The following is a 9,884-nucleotide window of genomic DNA, read 5'->3' as shown; positions in this document are numbered from 1 at the left end:
AGTGGAAAAGGGACGGCGGGTGACCCCGGCGAGCTGTCGCGCCGCTCGGCTCTGTCGCGACACGGAGGAGCCCCGGGGGCTGCTGTGGGAGCGGGGTCTGAGGGGCCCCTCCGGTGCTGGGGCAGCGCGGGGAAAAACACCGCGTTTCGTGGGGCGATTCGCTTTTATTCGCTTTTATTCGCTTTCATTCCCCCTGCCCGGGGGGCGGCTGACGGGGCCGAGCTTCCTTGTGGGTTTTTTTTTTATCATCGCGCTTTTCCCCCGAGCTCCCGGAGGAGGAAACGGGGCTCGTTCACCGCATGGCCCCGGCCGTGTTATTAAACAATTCGCGGCTCTCCCGCACCTCGGGGCGCGCTGGATCCGCCTTATCTGCCCGCGGACAGGTGTAATTCGGGATTCCCCGTCCGCCCGAGCATCCACAAACACGGGATTAACTCACACACACCCCCCCGGGGCAGGGCTGGAGCCGCGCCGGGGATCCCTCACGAGCCGCGCGTGGGTGACAGAGCCGCTAATTAGCAAAGCGGCTTAATTAGGAAAGCCCGTTAGGCGAAGCGGTTCGTTAAACATTGATTTAATCGTAAATTTCTGCGTTTGGACGGCGGGTGGTCGGTCGGGATGGGATGGGGGAAGGTGTGCCCTGCCCGTGGAATTCTTTAATTAAAGTCCCTTCCAGCCCATCCGGTGGTTCTGTAAATATTTCTAAGCGTGAAAAGGGGCCGTGCGGGACTGAAATGAGTGGGAATCGGGTTGGTTTTTGATCTGTGTGTTCTCTGTCTTAAGTGTGAATTTCCCTGAGCTGTCGGAAGGGAGGAGGTTGGTTGGGGCGAAGTGAAAAGATGGCAAATAAGGAGGAAAAAAAAGGAGAAAATAAGGAGAAAAAAAGCTGGAGAGAAACCGGAGAGGCTCTTCCTTTCTCCTGCTTATCTTTCTGCCCTTAGGGGAAAGAAAAAAAAAAAAAAAAGGCTTCAGAAAAGCAGTGCAGAGGACCCAGGAGCTGCCAAAATCTCCTCTCGGCTCGGTGTGCTGCTGCTGCCCGGCCTGGCCGAGGGTTGGGACTCGCCAGGAGACGAGGAGGTTGTGAGACACAACAGGGAGGTGGTTGTGGGACACAACAATCCCCCTGGAGAGGGGATTTGTGGGCAGGTCCCCTCCTTTCCAAGCCTCAGTGCAGGTGTCAGTCTGGGGAGGAGGTGCAGGAGATTCTCTTCTCCCTGGCAGAGGTTCAGTGCATCCTTCCACACCAGGTAGCCACTGCTCTACCCTGATAAAGCCCTCCCTGGTTTGTGAAATTCCGGTTTTGGTGCTGATTTAGGGAGGGGTCAGGTGCCAAATTAAAACCCTGCTCTTGCCCAGCGAGGCCCAGAGCCCTTGGTCTGGCTCCTGAGAGAGTTGTTCCCGTTCTCAGCAGTGTCTCAGGGGTATCCCAGAGTGAAATCACACTGTGGCAGCAAAATCCCGGGGCAGTTCCCAGGGTGTCTGTTTTAAAAGTCCTTATTTTTGAATAAACTCCCTCTTTGTTCCCTCCTGTCATAAAAGCTCAGCTTGGTCTGAATAAACCCCTGTGGTGCATCGATCCCAGTTCAGGCTTTGATTGTGTCAAACGTCTTCCCTGACACACGTTTGGCAGCTGGACTTGATGACTCAGAATTTGAATTATAGGCTCGTGCAGCTCTTTTTGGTTTAGCTGCATCTTCTCTCCCTCCTTCTGCTGTGGCTCCTCAGTGTGAGGAAGAGCTTTGTACCACAACACTTGTGAATTCTCCTGTAAATGAACCTTTGCACCGTTTTATTGGTGAAATAATCATTACTTTGGCTGCCTGTGGGCAGCTTGTGACTGCAGAGATAAAGCAGGACTGGGGAGAGAAAAAGGTGAAGCCCTGACTCGGTGGCAGGGAGGATTTTTGGGGTAGAACTTCTGCCTTTTTGTGAAGCACAAGGTGCATGAGAACTGTTTGTTACACAACACCCGAGTCCCTGGGCTCCAAAATTGGTGGTGGCTTTAAAATCAGCCTGTTTTGAACAACTGGTGTGAAAAAAGAGTGTGAGCTGATCCCTGGCCATAAAGGTGTGATGGAAGTGTCCATGTGATGGGAATCTCTTGCTGGAAAGGTGTGGCAGCGAGCTGGCCTTGGGCAGAGTTTGCTGCCATTAAGGTTTTATAGAATCATAAAACCATTTAGATTAAAAAAAAGGACCTTTCAAGGTCAGCTCATCCAAATCTTCTCCTCAGAGCAAGGCCAACCTTCAGGCAACTGGTGTCTCTCCTCATCTTGTGCTGTTCAGTTGGAATATCCCCAGGAGTGGGAATTCTGCTCTCTGGGAAGTGTTTTTCCCCCTTTTTTTTTTTTCTCCTGGTGCTGGACTCTGGCTGGGCAGAACCTTCTCAGTGTGGGATCTGCTGCAAAACCTGTTCTGGGGCCAAAAACCTGAAATGCCACAGAGGCTTGAAGTCCTTGGTGGGCACCTAAATCCCTGGCTAGCTTGGGACTGAGCACAGGACTGACCATTCCCTTCGTGTCTCACCTGCCAAGCTCTGGGATCATGGGTGGAATCAGGAGTGGGAGCTCTTTTCCTTTTCCCAGGGGAATTCTCCTCCCTCAGGAGCCCCAGGGAAGGACAGGTGGCACTTGCACTGAGGGATTAGAGAAGCTCCCTCACGACTGGGTCAGACTTCCTTAAAAGTGAGGAAATCCTCCGTGCCATCCCTTTTCCTTCCCCGTTTCTGGGACTGGCACCACCTCCTGCTTCCAAGTGGCTGCTTTCTGGGCACCTGGAGAGACCTGGAGATTCCTGATCTGCTCTTTGTCACCCCCCCTCCCTGAGCCCTGAGCTGCACCCACGGCCTGTGCCTTCCTCTTGGCTTTTTCTTTTCCCTCCTTCCTGATTTCTGGAGACACAATCTGTATTTTCCCCTCAGGCCTCCTGCTCAGAGCCAGTTTCCTGCAAAGTTTGGAGTTTTGCTTGGCTTTTTTTTTTTTTTTTTCCCTTTTCCTTTTCAATCTTTTAAGTCCTAAAATGAATTATTTCTGCATTTTTTTCTGATTTTCCTTTGCTTGATGCTTCAGGTTTTGCACTCTGCAATAAAGCCCAAACTTTGTGTGGGTCACTGTGAGCCTTCCTAACCATTCCCCCTCCTCTTCACTTGTTCTTAAACCAAAGGAAGACTCTCCTGAGTAACAAAGAAATGGAATTAAGCAGCTCTAGGTACCTCTGCCTTGGCCTGGGGTTGGAGTAGATGCTGCACAGAGATCCCTTCAAACCCCAACTATTCTATGGAATGTGCAGATTTTTGGATTTTTCAGGTTTCCTCTCTGACAGGAGGCACAACTGGCACAAACTGAGGATTTTCAGGCCAGGTTAAGGGCTTGTGTTGTTGTTTTGTTGTTTTTTTAACAGAGCTGTTTAAGCACCACGTCCCAGAAAATGAACCAAAACTCTCTTTGTCACCCCGTGATTGCACACGTGAACTTCTCTCTGCTGTCCTGGAGGAAAGCAGAGCAGAAAGGCCTTTTTTATACCTTTATTTTTGTACATTTTTGGGGGGGTCTTGCCAAGTGTTTCATAAGATCAGGACACAGTTTCTGGCTGGGGGTCGGGGTCGGAAGCCGGGAGCCCTTGGAGCCGAGCTCGGAGGAAATCACTCCTTCCTTTTTTGGTTTTTAATTATTTTTTAATTTTTTTTTTTAAAAAGCTGTGACTGTCAGAGTGTCCAGAGAAGGGAATGGATGCTGGGGAAGGGGCTGAAGAACTCCTGGAGAGGCTCAGCCTGGAGAAAAGGAGGCTCAGGGGGGACGTTCTCTCTCTCCTGACAAGGAGAGGGGGGAGCCAGGTAGGGGGTGGGAGGTTCAGGTTGGACATCAGCAGGAATTTCCTCATGGAAAAGGATGGTCAGGCCTTGGAAGGGGCTGCCCAGGGAGGTTTGGAGTCCCCATCCCTGGAGGTGTCCAAGGAAGGTTGTGAGCAACGGGGTTCTTTCTCAAAATAATTGATTTAAAAATACTAAATATTGCTCCTGGGCCACCAACAGGAGGGGAAGCAATTCCCATATCAGGTAACACAGGCACTTCCCTTGGAACCCCGAGCCCATTTTTGACACAAAAGTGCAGCAAAACCTGGTGATTTTGACCATGTTTGTGTTTGGTTCAGTTGCAAACCCGGGCTTGGTTTCAGAGTCTCTGTGCTGTGAAAATTCAGGGAGAGTTAAATCAGCTTTTGGAATATGTGGAGCACCAGGGATGGAGTGAGATCCTGACACCTGGAGTCTTTCAGGCTGGGGGGACTTGCATCTTCCTCCCTCTCCTGAAGGAAAGGAGCCACTTTATTCTCCCCAAAGACAAAAAAAAAACCACACCAAAAAAAAGCATCTTTTGGGAACTGTCTTGCTTGAACTTCCCTTTTTTTTCCTGAGCTGTGTGACACCGAGGCCTGCTTTGAAAATAAGGTATTTTTTGGTTTTAGGGCTTCATCTGCAGCATTTCTGCTCGCAGCAGACTCTTCCCAGTGATCTGGTGTTTGAGTTCTGAGGAATGAGGGTCCCCCTGGGGAACACAATGGGATCCTTGCAAGCCAAGGCCACTGAGATTTTAATTCTTCCCTCTGATGTGCACAGAATGTGCTGCCTGTGATCACCAGCAGGACTGAGAAAAGGAATTACTTCGCATGGGAAGTTTCTTGAAGCAAAGCAAGTGGAGGTTCCAGGAGGGGGAGGTTCCCCAAAGTTCTGCAGCTGGTGGCAAATCTGGGGGGGGTTTTTTTTGTGATTCAGGCAGAGGAGGGGAAATAAAACTCCTGTTTTTTTAATGCAGCTCTTTCCCTGGGAACTCTTGCAGGTTTATTGCCAAGCCCTGTGCCATAAACCTTGGCATCCAGGACAGTGGACCTCACAGAGCCCAGCCCAATGCAATCCTAGAGAAAGTGTTTACATCCATCACCAAGGTGAGTCAGGGGGTCAAATCCTGCTGGGAATGGAGGCCTGCAGGGGAGGATTTGGGGAAGGGGGAGGCTTTTTTGCTCCCACTCCTGTGGTGGGAGGGAAACATCTCCCCCTGTGCACTCCCCAGTGGGCTCCTCCTGCCTTTGCTTTGCCTCTGGTGTGTCCAGGTGGGAGCAAAGTGGATTCCCTTCGTGGCTGAGCCGTGGTTTTCTGCACAGGAAAATCTGCTTTTGGAATAAAAATGTTCCCCTTTTGCAGGCAGGTCCTTCAGTCCCTGCCTTTGGTCCAGGTTGTGACTCCTGTGGCAGGAGTTTAACGAGAGATTTCCCAGCATCTTCTGCTGGGAAAGAGCTTCTCTTTCCCTTGGACTTTGTCCCTTTGCTGGTTTTATTGGGGTTTGTTGTGAGTGCCTTCCCCTTATTTGTGCCATTCACTGTGGAATTGGGCAGCAGCTGTCAGTGCAAGTGGGTTGTTCAGGGAAATGTTCAGTCAGATGGAGGGCAGGACATTTAATGGTGGCAGGAGGTGTTTCTTGGGATTGTTTCCTTTCTTTCCCCTTAAGCTCTCAGGGCTCCATGGCTCCAGAGCTTTATTCAATATTTATTTACTGAGTGTTTTACTCAATATTGACAGTGAAATCCCTGCAGGCAGCCAGAGAGAGATTTTTCATTTTACAGATAAAGGAGTTGGAAGGTTTGATGTTGAGATTTGGGGATGCTGAACCTCATCTCCTGGAGCAGATAAAGGGGAATTCTATAAAAAAAAAAACAACTCACTAAAAAGTCCTCCTGTGGGAACATTTAAAGTCCTGAGAGGTTTGCAGTCCCCAGGATCTGCTGCTGGCTGTGGGGAGGACTTTAATGCAGGGGGTGTCCTTGAAATGAATGTTTGGAAAGCCCAGGAGGTCACAGGCTGTGCAGAATTTATCTGCTGTGAAACCAGAGCTGCCTGGGACTGTCCCAGGGAGCTGTGGCTGCTGCTGGGGCTGGAGAGGTGGCACTGGAGCAGGGAGAGGGTTTCTCTGCTGCTCTGGAATCCTCCTTGGGGACAAGTTCCCTTCCAGTGCAGTGCCAGCCCCCACCATTAAATCCCAGTAAGGTGCTGAGGGGTCTGGTTGTGAGGGGCTGACAGGGCACAGAAAATCAAATTACAGATGACTTTGCCTCTCAGCTGGGCAGGCTGGGGACTGTGTGTTAAATCAGCACCCTGATTTTGGGGTTTGTGTGTGTGCAACTCAAGCAGTGAAATGTGTTTATCATCTGTCAGGGGTAAGAGCTCCCTGGCAGAGCTCGTTAAAAGGACACTGCTCTGAATTATCTCCCCCCCTGGGCCACTGGAGAGGGAGTTGCCAGGTTTGGTTCACTTTGTCTCTGATAAATCCATTTGTCTTCATTCAGACAAACTCCCAGGAGAGTTTCCAGCCAGAGAGCAGCGACGTGTTCTTTATCACAGAACTATTTCGGTCTTCGGATTTATTTCCGTTTATAAACTTTGATAGCAGAAATAACACAATTTCTACCCGTGCCCTTTAGAACATACAGACATCTGCTGTGCTAAACCAGCTCTTACTTTTAAAGCTTCCCTGTCCTTGCTGTGAGTGGGAACCCCTTAAACTTCTCCTTCAGCTTTGAGCTCCCCGAGTTCTGGGCTGTTTGAGTGGAGGTGCAGCTTTAACAGGTAGGACAGGACACTTTAACAGCTCCTCCCTCCCCCAAAATTAAGGCATCCTTGGTCAGCTGATGAAATATAGGTGAGGAAATGTCCCACCAAAGCTGAATAATTAAGTAATTAGTGGCTTATGGAGGTTAAACCCGAGTGAACGTTTGTGGCGACGGGTTCCTGCTTTTGGGCTCTCTTTTAGTCCATCCCTGGGGTGGTTTTTTTGCTACCTGTGCATCACTTCTGCTGGGGGGAGTGGGAGAAGTGACCCCCTTGTTTGGTTCTCCTTCAGTCTCCAGATGCAAAGAGGTTGGAAGGCCTGTCCAAGCAGCTGGACTGGGACGTGAGGAAGATCCAGCGCTGGTTCCGGCACCGGAGGAACCAGGACAAACCCACCACCCTCACCAAGTTCTGTGAGAGCATGTACGTCTGGGAGGGGCTCCTCCTCTCTAACCAACCCCTGGGGCAGCTGCTTGTCCAAACCAGGCCCTAAATTCTCCCCCAAGCAAAGGAAGGGCTTCCTGAAATCCTCAGATCCTCAAATATTGGGGGGCTGAGGGACCAGAACACGAGCACAGGGCTCGGTCCTGGCACCAAAGAGCAGCTTCAGGCAGTGGGGCAGGTCCTTGATGGCCCCTGGCTGTGCCCAGGGGGGGTTTGCAAGTGCCCAAACTGAGTGGAAACCTCCCCAAAAGTGGCCTGCTGCCTGCCCAGCTGCAGGGTTTGTTCCCAGCCACGGTGACCTTCTGGCTCACACAATGTGCAGACTCTGTTGCAGCCACTTCTTGGCTTCCTCTTCTCCTCATCCTTTGTTCTCTCTCCCTCCCTGAGCTCCTGCACTCACCTCTGCTGCTGGAGCAGCACCTAAATCACTTTTTCCAGACTCATTTCACCTCTGCTGCTGGAGCAGCACCTAAATCACTTTTTCCAGACTCATTTCACCTCTGCTGCTGGAGCAGCACCTGAATTACTTTTTCCAGACTCATTTCACCTCTGCTGGTGGAGCAGCACCTGAATTACTTTTTCCTGCCTCATTTCTCCTCTGCTGGTTTCTTTCCAGTAACTTTCTTCTCCTTAATTCTTCCCCCCCCCTCCCAGTGTGGTTTTTTACCTGCTTAAAGCCACCAGGTAAGAGGGGCAAAAATATCTCTGTATTAGGGTCACTCTGGGTAACAATGACTTTGCTTGTTGTTATCTTGCTGCCTATAAAAGCACACGAATGGTGCATGTTCACCCTGAACTTCAGACTGGGCTGTTGATGCAAACTCGTGTGTGGTGTGAAAAACTCCTCAATGGGTTTATCTGACCTGAAATGTTCAGGAATGAAGGTGAGTGAAAGCTTTTGAGGTGCCAGAATTGGGGTTTTTTCACCATTAGTTCGCTTTTTTTTGTGATAATTGTTAACCCAGAAGCTACTTCTCTGTCCTAAGCTGATTTTTCCACTTCTTTTTTTTTTTTTTTTTCCAGGTGGAGATTTACATTTTATTTAAGTATATTTTTTTATGGAATCAGGTTTCTCTGGACGGTGAGTTTGGTCTGTTTTCTCCGTGGCTGCAGCTGGGTTTGGGTCTGTCCTGCCAAAATTTTTAGGGGGGTTTTTTTCTTTTTTTCCCCTCTCCTTCTTGAAGGGACACAGGTTCATCTCTTTGGGTCTTTATTATCATTATTAGAGCTGTATGATTATTCCTGGAATTTCCATTGCAGTATAACTCCCATTTAAGAAGGTTTTAATGCAATAAATGCAGCTTAATAAGAATAGATATTCAATACAATAAATTAAATTGCATTGAATACAACAAATGTAAACAGCAAAATCAAGATAAAATTTCAGTGAGATAAAATTTCTTTAGGTGATGGGGAGTTAAAAACTGGGAGTTTTATATAATTTATATATAATTTATATAGAAATTATTTCTATAATAACTTCCCTTTCCCTTCAGGCCCCCTGGTTTTGGGACACACGACAGTGCTGGTACAACTACCCTTTCCAGGTAGGAAACCCTTCCTAAATTCCACCTTTTTTGGACAGTGTCAGGTTTTATTTTTCGTTAATGTGCTGGACCAAAGCCCTGACATTTCTGTCTTTACATCCTAGTTAGGTTTTGGCAGCAGCAGAGTTTCCTCAGACACAACTGACTCATTCATTTGATGTTTATTTGCTGCTGAGATTATTAAAAGTGGGGGGGGGGGGGAGGAGGAAGGGGAAAAAAGGGATAAAATCGTGGTGGTAATTTATTTATTTGCTGTGTAGAGGCCAACCAGTCTGTTCCTGCCCCAGGGGTTGTAAATATTGACAAGGGAATTTACTCCTTTGGAATAAAGCTCCAACACACAAATAGGGTTGTGTGAGTAAAGCCTGGAGTGAGACCTTCTGTTGCTTAAAGCTTGTTGTCACTAAACCTTTAATCATTTAACTTGTGCCTCAGCAGTTCTGGAGTGGGATGGGAGAGGAGGAAGGGGGGGAAAAAAAAAGTGATTTTAATGTAAATTTTAAGGTGTGTTTTGCCTTCTAACTGTGCTCTGTGTTGCAGCCTCTAACATCCAGGCTTTATTATTACTATATCTTGGAGCTGGCCTTCTACTGGTCCCTCATGTTTTCTCAGTTTACAGACATTAAACGGAAGGTGAGATGAACCAAAATCGAATTAACTGCTTAATTTTGCTTAACAGCCAAAATAATAATTAATAACAATGATAACAGCAATAAACAGGACTAACCAAAAAACGTGAACAGGGCTAAATCATTATAATAACTCTCTTTTCTTCCTCGTTTCACACCTTTGTGAATGTGAATCCTCCTGTAATCACCACCCAATCCTGGGGGGAAAAAAGGGAGGAACAAGCCTGACCTGCAGCCTGGGGGATCCTGGAGTCCCTCTCACCTTCCAGGGGAAAAGGAGAGGATCACTCAGTACCTCCCAATCAAAAATTAACAATCCCAACTGCCTAAAAATACATTTAAGGCTTTCAAGGAAACGAGCTGCCCCCAAAGCTGCTGAGCAAATGGCAAACCCTGATAATAAATGGGGTTTTTGAGGGTGATTTTTCATCTGGGTGTGGAGCAGGTGACGAGTGGCCACAGTTGCTCAGATCTAATTCTGTTCCAGGGTTTGGCTCCTTGTTTACCCCAGTAAATCAGGGGGGGTTTTATTTCTCCTGTGAGAAATAAACTCACAGGGTTTTTATTTCTCCTGTGAGAAATAAACTCACAGGGTTTTATTTCTCCTGTGAGTTCCACGAGCTGCAAAGCAGCAAATTATCCCAAATCTTGCTTTGGCTGTTAAAAAAA

General features: G+C 48.4%; 1 protein-coding gene across 1 annotated transcript in view; it reads left to right on the top strand.

Moving 5' to 3' along the window:
• The first annotated feature begins 4,238 nt into the window (after positions 1 to 4,238).
• CERS5 (ceramide synthase 5) overlaps positions 4,239 to 9,884 on the top strand; it is a 14,323-nt gene continuing 8,677 nt past the window's right edge. The window contains 6 exon segments of the mRNA XM_029965983.1: positions 4,239 to 4,243; positions 4,833 to 4,938; positions 6,888 to 7,018; positions 8,063 to 8,120; positions 8,536 to 8,586; positions 9,127 to 9,219. Of these exon segments, the coding sequence (XP_029821843.1) occupies positions 4,239 to 4,243; positions 4,833 to 4,938; positions 6,888 to 7,018; positions 8,063 to 8,120; positions 8,536 to 8,586; positions 9,127 to 9,219 (444 nt within the window).

The sequence above is a fragment of the Manacus vitellinus genome, unplaced genomic scaffold (assembly GCF_001715985.3).
Source record: "Manacus vitellinus isolate BGI_N305 unplaced genomic scaffold, ASM171598v3 scaffold_129_pilon, whole genome shotgun sequence".
In the NCBI taxonomy this organism is placed as follows: Eukaryota; Metazoa; Chordata; class Aves; order Passeriformes; family Pipridae; genus Manacus; species Manacus vitellinus.
This window is presented reverse-complemented; position numbering and strand designations above follow the sequence as displayed.